Here is a 17,041-nt window from a genome sequence, read left to right as displayed (position 1 = left end):
TTTTCTATGAAACAGGCAATTCTCTAATTTAAAATCATCAATCAAGGATCTGAAAGTTGTATTCAGTGGATTTTATTATCAATCTTTTCATTGACTTTTCTATTTAGCAATCATAGGAGATTTACCAGTGAGTCAGGATAACGCAGTGGAAAGGGGCAACAGATGGGTACCAGGCCTGCTCTGCCTCTCCTAGCCTCGGTTTCTTTCTTTTTTTTTTTGTAAGAATTAAGTCACTAAATTTAAATGCTTTGCAGACACATCGTAAGTGTTTGATAAATGCTAGCTCTTACTTTTATAAGATGTTGAGAAATAGTTTTGAGTTCTTGATAGAAAATTTACTGAACAAGTGCAAAACATAGCAATAAAAATAATTAAAAAGGTACAAGTCACTATTTTCACTGAAGGAATTTTATTTTAAGAAAGAAAATTAAACAAAACAAACAAAAAAACACGAGTACCCTTACATAGAAAGCCTAACAATGAACTAATTCAAGATGGCAACTATGTCCTTCCTGTAAATTACCTGGGAATGGTCAGGATCAGACAAAGATAATCATGAAATTGAGTTAAAAAGGTTCTTTTCCCCAACTCCCTTGTTTTTTGCAAGAAAATCTTTAACATCTGATTATACATTTTTAAATTATTATTACTATTATTTTGAGACAGAGTCTTGCTCTGTCACCCAGGCTGGAGTACAGTGGCATGATCTCAGCTCACTGCAACCTCCATCTCCCAGGCTCAAGTGATTCTCCTGCCTCAGCCTCCCAAGTAGCTGGAATGACAGGAGCCCACCACCATGCCCGGTTAATTTTCTGTATTTTAACAGAGATGGGGGTTTCACCATGTTGCCCCCAGGGTGGTCTCGAACTCCTGAGCTCAGGCAATCTGCCCCCCTCAGCCACCCAGGCCTCCCAAAGTGCTAGGATTACAGGCTTGAGCCATAGTCCCCGGCCTCTATAAATTTCGAGTACCATTTAAATGCTTGGCTCAGCAAAATGCTAGCTATGAAATTAGAGTTGTGATTACCACTTACTTTGTTCAGAGGATCTGCTGTATCTTTGCATTGTGCTCCATATCTATTTATTTATAACAAGTGCTCAGTATACCTTTCTTGAGTATTAACTGTCAAAGCCATCTTTCTTACCTCAATGGTTTCTTTATGTAAAACTATGCATATGTATATGTGCACATATATATATTTAAATGTATGATTATTGATCCTTGATCTTTTTCAAAATTCTATTTTAATATCCTCATCATCAGTATGCTCAGTCTTTTCTTTTTTTTTTTGCTTTTCTTTTTTTTTTTCCTAAGACCAATATTATCTTTATTTATTTATTTATTTTTTTAATTATACTTTAAGTTCTAGGGTACATGTGCATAACGTGCAGGTTTGTTACATATGTATACTTCTGCCATGTTGGTGTGCTGCACCCACCAACTCGTCAGCACCCAACAATTCGTCATTTATATCAGGTATAACTCCCAATGCAATCCCTCCCCTCTCCCCCTCCCCATGATAGGCCCTGATGTGTGATGTTCCCCTTCCCGAGTCCAAGTGATGTCATTGTTCAGTTCCCACCTATGAGTGAGGACATGCGGTGTTTGGCTTTCTGTTCTTGTGATAGTTTGCTAAGAATGAGGGTTTCCAGCTGCATCCATGTCCCTACAAAGGACGCAAACTCATCCTTTTTTATGACTGTATAATATTCCATGGTGTATATGTGCCACATTTTCTTAATCCAGTCTGTCACAGATGGACATTTGGGTTGATTCCAAGTCTTTGTTATTGTGAATAGTGCCGCAATAAACATACGTGTGCATGTGTCTTTAGAGCAACATGATTTATAATCCTTTGGGTATATACCCAGTAGTGGGATGGCTGGGTCATATGGTACTTCTAGTTCTAGATCCTTGAGGAATCGCCATACTGTTTTCCATAATGGTTGAACTAGTTTACAATCCCACCAACAGTGTAAAAGTGTTCCTATTTCTCCACATCCTCTCCAACACCTGTTGTTTCCTGACTTTTGAATGATTGCCATTCTAACTGGTGTGAGATGGTATCTCATTGTGGTTTTGATTTGCATCTCTCTGATGGCCAGTGATGATGAGCATTTTTTCATGTGTCTGTTGCCTATATGAATGTCTTCTTTTGAGAAATGTCTGTTCATATCCTTTGCCCACTTTTTGATGGGGGTAGTTTGTTTTTTTCTTGTAAATTTGTTTGAGTTCTTTGTAGATTCTGGATATTAGCCCTTTGTCAGATAAGTAGATTGCAAAAATTTTCTCCCATTCTGTAGGTTGCCTGTTCACTCTGATGGTAGTTTCTTTTGCTGTGCAGAAGCTCTTTAGTTTAATTAGATCCCATTTGTCAATTTTGGTTTTTGCTGCCATTGCTTTTGGTGTTTTAGACATGAAGTCCTTGCCCATGCCTATGTCCTGAATGGTACTACCTAGGTTTTCTTCTAGGGTTTTTATGGTATTAGGTCTAACATTTAAGTCTCTAATCCATCTTGAATTAATTTTCGTATAAGGAGTAAGGAAAGGATCCAGTTTCAGCTTTCTACTTATGGCTAGCCAATTTTCCCAGCACCATTTATTAAATAGGGAATCCTTTCCCCATTTCTTGTTTCTCTCAGGTTTATCAAAGATCAGATGGCTGTAGATGTGTGGTATTATTTCTGGGGACTCTGTTCTGTTCCATTGGTCTATATCTCTGTTTTGGTACCAGTACCATGCTGTTTTGGTTACTGTAGCCTTGTAGTATAGTTTGAAGTCAGGTAGCGTGATGCCTCCAGCTTTGTTCTTATGGCTCAGTCTTTTCTTAAGATTTACTAACTTATTTCTCTTCCTAGCTCTCTAATTATATCTGTCTCTAGATCTCATTTTAATGATATTAATATCAAGAATTAAATGTATCCTTTGTCAGCAGAAGGAAAGGAAGGAGGCGTAGATAGAACTCCTATTATTGCTCATATCTGGGTTAAAATAGCAATTTTTAATATGCCTCGTATTTAGCTAGATAAACACTCCTCAACATATCCTCGCTAATATATATAAAGTTATTCGGGAATTTGTTCACTGTTTTGGAACATGTATATTTTTGGTGTTTTTTTCCTCAAACTGTTGAGACAGACAGGGACTTGTGGAAGCTGCTGCTAGGGATGGGAAGAGAATATGTCACCTGTGGTATGGAGTAATGTTTTTTTCAATATACATGGTTGGCATTACTTGAAAAAAACGAGTAATTTCCTAAACATGTGAAGGCACAGTTTTTACATTTTAATTCTATAGTTATCTATATTTAGCCTATGTTTACCTAAATAATCAGAGCAGAATAGAGGAACTGTGAACATGAAATTTGATATTTCCAAAAAACCGAATGAATGGTGTCTTATATTGTTTCACCTAGAAGACTGACGATTTAATAAATATTTGCTATGCTTTGCTAATGAAATGTAATCACAATGAAATAGGAGGTATAAACAATGCTACTGGAGATAGAACTGTCAAAATTTCCAGGTCTAAGAATGATAATTTATAAGAATAAAGTGGTTTGCTGAATTCTCTTTAGCCTGGCTTTCTGCAGAGAATGAAATTTAGTTCCAGGATTGGCGTGTGGAGGAAGGTGGTGCAGGAGGGGCATATCTTTAATCAGCACATAGCCAAAATGGCCTGCACATGGTAAGACAGTCAATAGAAATGTGTTGAATAATGAATGAGTGAGCAAGGAAACCTGAATTCTCATCTAAGCCTTGCTGTGAAATTCTTACTTTGACCTCTTTTGATAAAATCAAGCAGAACAAATCATCAGTTAAATCACTTACTTTGATGTACAGTGTGATAGAGTCCACATGGAGCAGTTAAAATAAGAAGTAGATGGGCTCCTTTAAGTCCATTTTTCCTTTGTATTCCTATGGTATATGTGGTCTTAAATACTAAATTGAGGCCAATTTAATATAGTCAGAAGAGGACATTTTTATGGTAGACAGAGATTTAAATTTTGATTCTAGTATTTACCATCCCTGTGACTTTAAGAAAAAACATTGTCACTGAGCCTCAGTGTCCTGATTACTAAAGAAAATGATGTGAAGCCATATATATAGTGGATAAGCACATGAAGTTTGGTGCCTGGGTTTAAATCCTGGCTCTGTCATGTACGAAGTCTATGAGTTTTATCAAGATAATATCCCTGTGCCTCAGTTTCCATTTTTGTAAAAATGGCACCTATCTCATAGAGTTGTTATAAAGGGTTAAATTAATGAACATAAAATGCCTAGCAGGGCTTGGCACAGAGTCAGCATTATCGATCATCATTGTTGTTTTTATTACTATTAGGAATAAAAGAGATAACATACATAAAGTTCCTTGTAAGAATCAAGCATAAAGTAGCTTTTTAAAAAAACATTATTTGTTCTTTCAATGCAGGGTCCAAAGTACATATATCTTGTTACTTGTCTATTGACTAGCAGAGTACCATGTACATAGTTGGTGCTTAGTAAATGCATATTTAATGAATGAATAAATTCAAGAAAATGAAACTATATCATATTGGAAAAAGAGTTTTGGGAGTTCTAAGAAATGCAAGTTTATCACCAGCACACGTTCTCTGAGAATCATACCTAATAATCTGGGCAGGTTTCCATCATCATCAACCACAATTAATACTCATGCAAACTCCTTGAAACACGACTTTCTTACTCCAGGTGAGAAGATTGGTTTTGGTCAAAATTCACTGGCATCACCTGTATCTCAATATCCCTCTTCTACTATTAGCTCCTCTTTAGAAGGCCAGTGGCCTCAGTGAGAAAGTTTTCCATTAACGTATTTTAAATCCCCCTGTATCTGATAGGCACATTGCTATTTGCTTTTATATATGATTTCTGATCATTAGCATCATCACAGATGAAATCCGGTCCTGCCGGTTCAAAGGTTTCTTTTTCTCTCAAAGCATCCCCATGAGAATCAGAGCTTCTGGGTCCTCCTTTACACAGCCTACACACCTAAGCACAGGGTCTGGCTTGGATCAGGTCTTGGGCGTTAGGGTTAGGTAGGGTAAGGGACCAAATGCACGTTCCTCAGGCTGCAATCATACACATTTACCTCATAGAAGATGCCCTGCCCTTTGTCATCCTTAGAACATGACTAAATGATGTAAGTTGTGAAGGTCATTTTTACTGTCAATCATGAAAAATTTTAATGAGAATCTAATTATATTCCTTTGACATTACATTTATTTAAAGCTAATCAGGCCTGAAATCACTGACCTTATTATAATCTATGTATATTTTAATAACGATGGGCTTTTGAATGACCCCTTTTACTATGGAATAGACTTATATTTTACTAGTTTCTTTGCCTGTAGCAAATTGAAATTCTCACAGTAAAGCTAAAAATGTTCTGAACAAAGAGGAAAAAGTTTTTTCCCGCTCCATAAAGCCATGTTTTGAAGAACTGATCAACGATCAACAGATATAATTTCAATGTGAATTGTACAATGATAGTGCAGGAAAATTTAGTTACACAACATTTTTGTTCTAAAAGCAGATCCAAAAGTTTTCATATCTCTACTAGAGACTTATCAGTGTGCTAAGTTTTATTATATACAATGTTAAAAAAATAAGTGACATTTGTAAAATAAATGAAAACAGCCCTTCGAACCCTAGTTCATTCCATTGTACATCAAAATAGTATTGACACTCAATATAAGAATGAAAATAATTTGAATAATCTAAGTTTTCAATGTTATTTTTGATATTATAAAAATATCTCCAATTTATTGGTTCCTTTCATAACTCTTGTGTTTCATTTAATCCCTATAGAAAAATTATGGGATTGGAGGTATTACATCCATTTTATAAATATAGAATTGAGTTTCAGGAATGTCAAATAACTTCCCCAAGGTTGTGCATCTAATATGTGCTAGGTCAGGATGCCCAGAGTTGAAAACATTTATGTGAATAAAATCCAAATGAAAAGAAAGAGTCATAAAAAGAAACATCTAAAACATTATCTAGATTGGCATTTTCTAAACATTAATGTCCATATGAACTGCTGAGGATCTTGTTAACCTTGCAGATTCAGGGGGAGTGGGGCCTCAGACTTGGCATTTCTGATAAGCTCCTAAGTAATACTGATGCTGTTGGTCCACATACTATACTTAAATAGCAAGCATCTATACCAGTGCTGTCTAATGGAAGTATAATGTGAGCTACATATGGAATGTTAAGTCTTCCGCAGCCACATTAACAACGAAAAACAAACAGGTAAATTAATTTTAAATATTTAACCAAATATGTATAAAGCATTATATGTCAATATGTAATTTGTATAAAAATTATTATTATTATTATTTGAGACAGAGTCTCACTCTGTCACCCAGGCTGGAGTGCAGTGGCGCGATCTTGGCTCACTGCAACCTCTGCCTCCTGGGTTCAAGGTATTCTCATGCCTCAGCCTCCCAAGTAGCTGGAATTCCAGAGACGTGCCACCCCGCCCAGCTAATTTTTTCTATTTTTAGTAGAGATGGGGCTTGTCTCGAACTCCTGGCTTCAAGTGATCTGTCTGCCTCAGCCCTGCAATGTGCTAGGATTACAGGTGTGAGCCACCATACCTGGTCGGTGTAAAAATTATTAGTGAAATATTTACACTTTTTAACAGTAAGCCTTTGAAATACTCTGTGTATTTTACACTTATAGCACACTTAACTCTAGTCACTTTTCAAGTGCTCAGAAGCCTTATGTGATTAATGGCTACTGTATTGGATAGTGCAGCGCTCAACAGTTTTCTCACATTTTTGTAGAGAACTAAAGTCTAGAAAAAATAATGTGTGGTTACGAGTAAGACATTATTCCTCCAGAATTTAAATTATCTTCTTTATGACATTCTTCTCATAGTAGCCATGAATAAAAATATCTTGAAATACTTTCTGAGAGTTTAACTGTGATATATATTGAAATTGTTAGAAGTCCAATGCAAGGCATGCTTTTCCCATTAATCCTCTTCATATTGTTACATGCTGCTTGAGCTCCTGGCCTGAGCAGCCACAGAATTTATCATTGTTAAGACACAATTTAATACTTATCTATATGCATCCTAAAGTGTTCTTCATGCCATATATGAAGACTTGTCCTTACAATTAGCAAACAAACTCCTTAAGTTCAGGAACTGTAACATATGCTTTTCAGTATGCCTGTATGTATGAGGTATGTATTTGGTTTTGATAACATTTTGAATACCACCTTCTAATAGTAAAATAAATATATGATGATTGCATGCTTTTCTGATTCATTGGTTTTATCCCAGGGAAATTTGTTTCACTCACTCTATGGCTCACTATGCTTGAACAAAGAGAGAACGATTTGTTTCTGTCAGGTGACTTGAAGTTGTGGATCAAATTTGGGGAAAACCCAGGTTACTGTGGTTACTGGATAACTTGGAAGTCATCATCATGAATATATTTTTTATTTTCTTTCTATTCAGCTAAAAGCCCCATGGCAATGAGCGCAACAACTACGATGTCATTGTGCCTTTGGTCTGGATAAGATTTTTCAAGAGTTTGTGAATGGCTCCTTGCCCAGTGTGTTCTGGCACATGCTGTTCTGAGCAGTGCCTTGGTGAATACAGACATGCCTCAGCTCATGTGCACAGCCCCATGGCACACATGGAGAATGGGTCTTGATCTCCCAGGGATCTATTTGGCAAACTCTACCCCAGAAGGCTATGGCAAGTGATTATGTAATGAATTCTGAGGCTTCATTGCAGAGCACAAAACACCAGGGAAATAGGAAGAGCTTGTACTGTTTGAAATCAGAGGGAAGGAGATGCATGGGTCCTGACATCCTTCTGAGAGTTGAAAGAGAATATCTGATATTTTGAATTGACAGTTTAACTGAATAGAAAAGAACCAAAGTATAAAGATAGTTCCTATTGTAGAAAATACATGAGACATCATACCTTAAATGAAATCATTCTTGCACATATATGGCCATTTCAAATCAATTAATTTAATTAATAGTTTAATAATAATGTTTTACTTGATATGATAATTTAGTTTTAAAAATAAATCCCATATACTATTCAACATTGTATATCTCTATAGTACACAGAATAGAATAGATAATTAATAACTCACTATTAAACTCAACCAAGCAAGCTTGATCTCCATCTTCCTCTGTTTAACTACTTAACTAAATTTAAGCCTTCCATCTTTCTTTCTCTTGAAAAATTATATCCTGCCTTCTACCATCTACTCCTGTACCACATCCCTGTCATAAATTCCCCTTGATCTTTCACTTATAAGGCTCTTGAAGGATGCTTGTGTATGAAAGGGAGGCCTTTGCTTTTTACTATGTCAGTTTTTATGATACTAAAATTTAATAAATTCAAAAAATTACTAAACTTCTCCATGTAACACCTAGTGAATTATAAGTCAAATAGGGACCATGTCTATTCTGGGGCACACTGAATAGCCTAATAAAGGATGAGTATTCAGATTCCATTAGTTAGAGTAGGAAAAGCTCCACCTGTCAGGGAGCCCAACAGGTGAAATAACAATGTATATGAAGTATTAGTAAAGCAAGAACCCTTGAGTGGTCTATGTCAGAGTGAACACATTTTCTCATGAGGACTATTTACGGTTTTCCAATTTTTGGTGAATACTATAAAATACATATCTTTAAGACTATTTCAATTTCCTGTGTAGAAATAAAGTAAGGATGCTATCAAGTACTTCCTGAAGTAAAGGAGCCTAAGAGCTGATCGGCTAAGGCCAGGTCTTTATAGAATAATTAACCATTTAATCTTTACAAAATAAAAGCAAGATTTTAAGCCTTTCATCAAATAAGCCAACTAATATTCATCCTCCAAGAGGATGCTAATCCTGTGGGATAAAAGGGGTTAAGAGGCCCTTAAAGAATCTGTTTACCTCAGGTCTATTTCTAAAGCACCCTATCATGTTGTTATAGAAACCACTTGCCGCTAAAAATCTCCCATCATGATTATTGCTATAGTAACCACCAAAAGACAAGAAGCCAGTTTTTCATCCATTTGCCATCATCTCCCCCTGCCCAAGATAGTTTTGTTTCTAAATCCTCCTATGTTGCTGGAAACACAGGGGAAAAAAGAGTAAACAAATTAAATGGGTGAGAAAAAAAGAAAGAGAGAAATGATGACACATTACAAGCAATAAACTGATCCTAAACATTTTGTTTACATTCAGAGAGAAAAGAAATTGTAATTATATAGACAAACTAGTTTTTAAATTGGTGACCAAATCTCTCTATTTCCATTGTTTGAACTCATATGTATTAATAAAGTATATTTTCAAATAGGAGAATATTTTTAAAATATTCTTTCCCCCTCCTTTTTTTTTGAGATGGAATCTCTCTCACCCAGGCTGGGGTGCAGTGGTGTGATCTCGGCTCACTGAAACCTCCGCCTCCCAGGTTCAGGCGATTCTCCTGCGTCAGCCTCCCAAGTAGCTGGGACTACAGGCACCTGCCACCACGCTCGGCTAATTTTTTTTGTATTTTTAGTAGAGACAGGGTTTCACTATGTTGGCCAGGCTGCTCTTGAACTCCTGACCTCGTGATCTGCCCACCTCAGCCTCCCAAAAGTATCCTATTTTTAAAGTCATCATTGAGCATTTTAGAGAATTTCCCAATGATATACCTTTGTTTAATATTGTCTCTTTTAGTGTAAATTAAGGTAATTTCCCTATAATCATTTATTAGAAGATATTATCAGGTCCTAATACAGTCTCATATTTAAAAAGTCAACTTTTGATTATCATTTGCTTACAATGAGAACATTCAAAAACTTCTCTTTGAAACATATAATACATTGTTGTTAACTCCAGTCATCCTCCTTTTCAACAGAACACCAGAACTTATCCTCCTGTTTAACTGTAACTTTGCACCCACTGGCCAGTCTCTCCTATCCCCCCTTGTTCCCTAACCTCCCCATCTTCTGGCAAGTACTATTCCACTCTCTACTTCTATGAGAACTACTTTTTAGATTCCACATGTGAGTGAAATCATGAGCTATCTGTCTTCCCGTGCCTGACTTATTTTACTTAACATAATGTTGTCCAGGTTCATCCATGTTGCTGGAAATGACAGCATTTTATTGTTTTATGACTGAATAATATTCCTTTGTGATAGCAAGGTAATTTTTAAATTCATTTATTCATTGATGAGCATTTAGGTTGATTCCGTTTTGGTTATTGTGAATGGTACTATAGTAAACATAGGAGTGCAGATATCTCTCCAAAGTACCTACTTCATTTCCTTTGGATGTATACACAGTAGTGGGATTGCTGAATCATATGGTAGTTCTATTTTTATTTTTTGAGTAAACTCCAAACTAGTAATATTTTCCAAAATGACTGTACTCATTTATATTCCCACCAGCAGAGCGCTAAGTTTCTCTTTTTTCCATATCCTCACCAACACTTTTTATCTTTTGATTTTTTGACAGTGGTCATTCTAATTGGAATGAGGTGAAAATTTCTGTCATCTTGATTTGCCTTTCCCTGATGATTTCTGATGTTGAACACCTTTTTTTTTCATATATCTGTTGGCCACTTGTATGTCTTTTTTTGAGAAATGTCTACTCAAGTCTTTTGCTCATTTTTTGATGGGTTTAACTTTTGTTGTCGGTGTTGAGCTTCTTATATATTTTGGATATTAACCCCTGATTAGATGTACAGTTTTCAAATATTTTCTCTCATTCTATAGGTTGCCTCTTTGCCCTATTGATTATTCCTTTTGCTGTGCAGAAACTTTTTAGTTTGATGGAATCCTATTTGTCTATATTTGCTTTTGTTGCTTGGACTTTTGAGGTTTTATTTAAAAAAAAAAAATCCTTACCTAGACCAATGTCACAGAGCTTTTCCCCTATGTTTTCTTTTAGTAGTTTCATTTCAGGTCTTATGTTTAAGTCTTTAATCAATTTTGAGTTGATTTTTGTAGATGGTGAGAGATAGGAAACTAGATAGTCTAGTTTCATTGTTCAGTATGTGGATATGCAGTTTACCCAGTTTCATTTATTGAAAAGGCTGTCCTTTCCCCATTGTCTATACTTGGCACCGTTGTCAAAAATCAGTGGGTGGTAGATGCAGGCATTTATTTCCGGGCTCTCTATTCGGTTCATTAGTTTATGTGTCTATTTTTATGCCATTTACCATGCTGTTTTGGTTACTCTAGCCTTTTGGTATATGTTGAAGTCAGGTCATGTGATGTTTCCTACCTTGTTATTTTTGCTCAAGATTGCTTTGGTAATTTGAGGCCTTTTGTGGTTGCATACAAATTTTAGGATTTTTTTTTTTCTTATTTTGGGAAGATTGTCGTTGGTTCTTTTTTTGGTTGTTTGTTTTTTGTTTTTTTGTTTTGTTTTGTTTATTTTTTTGAGGAGGAGTCTCACTGTGTCGCCCAGGCTGGAGTGCAAGGGCGTGATCTCGGCTCACTGCAACCTCCGCCTCCCAGGTTCAAGTGACTGTCCTTCCTCTGCCTCCCCAGTAGCTGGGATTACAGGTGCCTGCCACCATACTAAGCTAATTTTTGTATTTTTAGTAGAGATGGGGTTTCACCATGTTGGTCAGGCTGGTCTCGAACTCCTGACCTCAGGTGATTCACCCACCTCGGCCTCCCAAAGTGCTGGGATTACAGGCGTGAGCCACCGCGCCCCACCTGTCATTGGTATTTTGATAGAGATGGCCCTGAATCTGTAGCTGCAGAGGTGTATATTGGGTTGTATGGACATTTTAACACTATTATTTCTTCTGATCCATGAACATGAGATATATGTGTCTTCTTCAGTTTCCTCAATGTTTTTTAGTTTTCATTGTAGAGATCTTTCACCTCCTTTGTTAAATTTATTACTAGGCATTCTGGGTTTTGTTTTGTTTTTTTTTCTTTTTTTGTAGCTATTGTAAGTGAAATTGCTTTCTTGCTTTCTTTTCAGACAATTCACTATTGGTGTATAGAAACGTCACTGATTTTTGTACGTTGATTTTACATCTTGAAACTTTACTGAGCTTGTTTATTAATTTTCATGGTGTTTTGGTGAAGTCATTGGGGTATTCTCCATTAATATCATGGCATCTGTAAGTGGAGACAGTTTGCTTCAATGAATTTTAAAGTTTGAATGTGACATTAAATTTTGACACTATTTTGTGTAAAAATGGCATGTATAAATTAAACCAAACATAATTACATTTTTGTTTTCTTGTCTCAGACTTCATCTCTTAATATTCACTTTCTTTGTGTATTAATAACAAGCACATTTTATAGTTGGAGTTTATGGTGCTTTGGTTCTTACATTCCAACAGACACATATAAAAATCTTGACTTTGAAATAGTTTAAAATCAGAGTTTTGAACCAAAGCTCATGTGATGAAGATATGATGCAAGAATGATGATGGCAATGATGTTTAAAACCCTTGCACCCCAGTGAAGATCTTAGATATATCTAGGGTTACTTCTTAAACCAAAACCTGTAGCAATGATGCATTGAGTAGAAAAAACATTGTTGTAAATAAAAGGCTAATCTTCAAAAATATGAAGTCAGAATAAGCTTTATACATGGCTATTGACCTCAATTCACCTATAAGACTATCCTTTTAGAATGTTAGTGTAAGAAACAATTGTTACATTTTAAACATTTTATCTGAAAAGAAATAATTTAAATTATTCAATTAAGTGTTGGCCATTTTCAGGATACTGAATTCACCCAAAACAAAAATAAAAATGCATCTAGTCACTCAAATTCGAGCAAGTTACTTTAATAAACTGAACAACTCAACTCATTGCACCTGAAGGTTATTTTTAATTAAGCACATTATTTAGGAAATTCTAAACAAATATGTGGAAGTTGATACAAACACTTCTTTGCTTCAGTTCGTTGACTTTGTTTGGATATTTATATTCATGAAGTATAATTTCACTCTTAGAGAGTCTATATGAATGCAAAAATTAGATGTCGTTTCTGATACTTTTCTCCACACGTGTGGATTTTTGTACCCCTCAGCATGTTTTGCTTTCCATCTGTTTATTTTAGTTTTATGCAGGCACAGCTTTGGAGCTGAGTGAAAGAAATTGTCTGAAACTGTGTCTTTGGCTGAATTGTGTTGACATAGCATTTATAGTCAACCCCAAGCTTTTCCAAAATTTGTTATGATGAGATAATAAATAGTTCATATGTGTAAAATAGTGCTTAACACAAAGACACACAGGAAATATTTAATGCCTTTCTGTGAAACCAAACTAGTTTGGCCATTGCGATGGAATGACAGGGTAGCTAGTACAAGACTCGCCCTCCTGATGTAAACAACTAAAAAAAAGGTAGGAAATAAATGAGGTTTCTATTTTTGGGAACTGAGCACTGTTAGTGCAGAACTATGATTTTTGCTAGACGTGAAACACACATGAATACAACAGCAATCTCCTGGGATTTGGATTTGGAATTGCTTTTGTGCTGTGGGCAGAGTACAATGAGATGAGCAGCAATGTTTCTGAGTTGAAGGGGATGAGGTCAGAGTCATAGGCAGCAGAAGCAACTAGAGTGTATAGATAGGCCAGAGCACCAGAGAAGAAACAGCCACTCAGAGGATGGGCTCGACAGACTCATTAATCATCATGGGTCTTTGAGGGGCCTTGCAGATATCATCTGCTGAGAGATTGAGAGATAAACAAAAATTTCAAAAATTAGAGAGTTGGAGTTCCAGCTCAGCCAGTATGGAGAGACATGACACTAAACATCTCAAGCATTGAGAAACCAGAAAGGCCTTTCTTTAGGAGTAAAGACCACACTATGCAGAGAGAAAGATGCCATACATTCAAAAACAAAATAAAAGCATTCAAAGAATAAAATCAAGATCTACAGGGAAAAAACATATTTTAGCTGCCTGCCAGAACAAAATTCCAAATCATTTAAAGGAAGCTAACATAATCAGGAACACCTTTAATTATCATCTGAATGTCCAATATATGATAAAAATTAGATCTGAGAAGCAGAAAAGTATAACCTATAATCAAGAAAAAAGTAGTCAATATAAATAAATACTGAAATGACATAACTATTGAAATTAGCATGCAAGAACTTAATATTTTTCAAGGACTTAAATAAAAGAATAAATATGAGTAAACAATGAGAAAACTTTGCAGAGAAATGAAAACTATAAGAAGGACCCAATGAGAATTTCAGAATTGAAAAGTAAAATATCTGAAATGAAGAATATTCTTGATGGGCTGAAGAGTACATTGGAATCAGAGAAGGAAGGATTCACATATCTGAAAACAATTAACACAAATTACATAATCTGAAGAATGGAAAGAAAAAATATTTCAAAATACTGCAGAGAGCTGCAGTGATCTGTGGGATAATTCCAAGTAGGTTCCCATATAATTACAGTACCAGAGGGAGAGGAGAAAAAGAACAGGGAAGAAAAATATTTTGAATTAATAATGGTCAAATATTTCCCAAATTTGGTGGAAGATGTCAACTTACAGATCCAAGAACCTTAGCAAACCTTTTTTTTTAATTTTAATTTTTTTTATTATACTTTAAGTTCTAGGGTACATGTGCACAACGTGCAGGTTTGTTACATATGTATACATGTGCCATGTTGGTGTGCCGCACCCATTAACTTGTCATTTACATTAGGTATATCTCCTAATGCTAACCCTCCCCACTCCCCCAACCCCACAACAGGCCCCGGTGTGTGATGTTCCCCTTGCTGTGTCCAACTGTTCTCATTAGCAAATCTTAATCAGGGTTAATACAAGAAAAATTATACCTAAGCACATTTTAGTAAGACATGGCCTCTGTGCTTTGAAAGCTTATCCTCTCTTGGGAGAGAGAGGGGGATACAAATAAATAAGATAAGGTAGGAAGTCCTAGAGATGTTTACACAGTGTTGAGGAGCCCAAGGGCACAAGAAACAGTGAAGAGGCAACAGGGGGAGTTTATTTAAATTGCTTTTGAAGACCTGATTGAGAGGAAGAAACAGGTGATTTCATGAAGAAAATTTTTTTTCAAGTTATAAAACTTGAAGTTATCTCTTTTATAGGATTTTAGCAGAAAGTCATGGAAGTAGATATAATTTTTGTTTCTGAATTCTTATGTAAATGTATATTTATTTATATATAGTTTTAATATATGCATGTATATAAATATAAGCACATGTACACATATTTACATATATATAACATATATAATTGTTGTAATTTATCCGACTGCCATCTGTTGAGGTGTCAGGTGGTGTATATATATTTTCTTAAGTAATTGGCATGGAAAACTCTAAAGTAACATCAATATGAACCTCTTATAGAGGGGAAAAGATTTACTGAATATATTAGTCTGTTCTCACACTGCTAATAAAGACATCCCTGAGACTGGGTAATTTATAAAGGAGAGAGGTTTAATTGTCTCACAGTTCTGCATGCGTGGGGAGGCCTTGGGAAACTTACAGTTGTGGCAGAAGGGGAAACAAACGTCCTTCTTCACATGGCATCAGCAAGAAGTGCCAAACAAAAGGGGGAAGAGCTCCTTATAAAATCGTCAGATCTCCTGAGAACTCATTCACTTTCATGAGAACAGCAGCATGCAGGTAACTGGCCCTGTATGATTCAATTACCTCCCACTGGCTCCTTCCCATGACACGTGGGGATTATGGGAACTACAAATCAAGATGAGATTTGGGTGGAGACACAGCCAAACCATATCATTGAGTGTAGTACACCCTTTATTAAGAAGCAGAAACGTAATTATTATCCTGGATTATCTGACTCCAAAGTTCATACTCTTTCCTCTATATCAGCCTCTGTTTCTATCACTAGTCACATAACTATAGACAAGTTGCCTTATTTACTTTAGCCTTAGTTTCACCAAATATAGAATAAGGATAGTAAAAAGTTTTCTAAGTTGGTCTCTGAACTAAATAAAAAGTTAGTAAAATGCTTCTAGCATAGGGCATGACACTTCCAGGAAGATCAATTAATTATACATTCACTTCTATTCCCTCTCACTTCCAATTTCCCAACTGGAATATGTGCCCTGTAGGGTAGAGAAAGTACCTTATTCTTTCCTGTAGTTCCTCTGCCCATCACAGAGCCTGGCTTATAAAGTTGCCTAAATATGTTTGATGAAGGCAGACAAGTCTATACTGATTGGAGTTAAACAATGTAAGACCAACTCATTATGATTCTACTCTAGCCTTGTTGACACTGATTATCAGAATGTCTGAAATTAAGACTATTCGGAGGACTAACATATTGATAGTATATATAGTTCCTTAAGGAGAAGTCTTCAATAATTTGCATGGATTTACATCAGTATTTTGTCAATAAAGGATTTGTTCTGTGTCATACTACAAAATAAGAGCAACAAAAAGAATTGTTTTTGTATATATAATTCATCTGCTTTACAAACAGTCTCTTTTCCAAGAAAATTATTGTTTCCAAAATTTGATCTGAATTTGTAAATGTATGGGGTCTTGATTTTACATTGGCTTATGTATGCATATTATTTTTCTTGTAATTAGTAGTTTTTAAAATTTATTTATTTTTATTTATTTATTTATTTTTTTGAGACGGAGTCTCGTAGTCTTGCTGTATTGCCCAGGCTGGAGTGCAGCAGCACGATCTCGGTTCACTGCAAGCTCCGCCTCCTGGGTTCATGCCATTCTACTGCCTCAGCCTCCCATGTAGCTGGGACAACAGGCACCTGCCACCACGCCCGGCTAATTTTTTGTATTTTTAGTAGAGATGGGGTTTCACTGTGTTAGCCAGGATGGTCTCGATCTCCTGACCTCATGATCTGCCCGCTTCAGCCTCCCAAAGTGCTGGGATTACAGGCGTGAGCCACCACGCCCAGCTGTAAATTTCTCTAAATATGTGGATTCCAGTGTTATACTTATGGAAGTAGGACAGCAACAGAAGAAATGAAAGGAGAAAAGAATGCAGAATCAATTAAACAGAAGGTGTTATGTTAGTCCATATACCAACCAGAAACTCTGTGTGTGCGTGTGTGTGTGTGT

At 35.9% G+C, this 17,041-nt stretch overlaps 1 protein-coding gene across 4 annotated transcripts in view; it reads right to left on the bottom strand.

The window, feature by feature from the left end:
• CRB1 (crumbs cell polarity complex component 1) overlaps positions 1–17,041 on the bottom strand; it is a 281,276-nt gene that overhangs the window by 152,071 nt on the left and 112,164 nt on the right. Inside the window, exon 1 of one of the 4 annotated variants that reach the window (XM_033196011.1) lies at positions 15,438–15,574. The exons of 2 other annotated variants lie outside the window; for them this stretch is intronic. In XM_033196011.1, coding sequence (XP_033051902.1) covers positions 15,438–15,447 — 10 coding nt within the window. In that variant the 5' untranslated portion in view covers positions 15,448–15,574. Of the gene's footprint in view, positions 1–15,437; positions 15,575–17,041 lie in introns of those variants that run through there. One more of the 4 variants, XM_033196014.1, reaches the window with a different exon arrangement.

The sequence above is a fragment of the Trachypithecus francoisi genome, unplaced genomic scaffold (genome assembly GCF_009764315.1).
Source record: "Trachypithecus francoisi isolate TF-2019V2 unplaced genomic scaffold, Tfra_2.0 Lachesis_group5, whole genome shotgun sequence".
Lineage (NCBI taxonomy): Eukaryota > Metazoa > Chordata > Mammalia > Primates > Cercopithecidae > Trachypithecus > Trachypithecus francoisi.
Note: the sequence above shows the minus strand (reverse complement) of the source record. Positions and strands in the feature narration are given on the sequence as shown.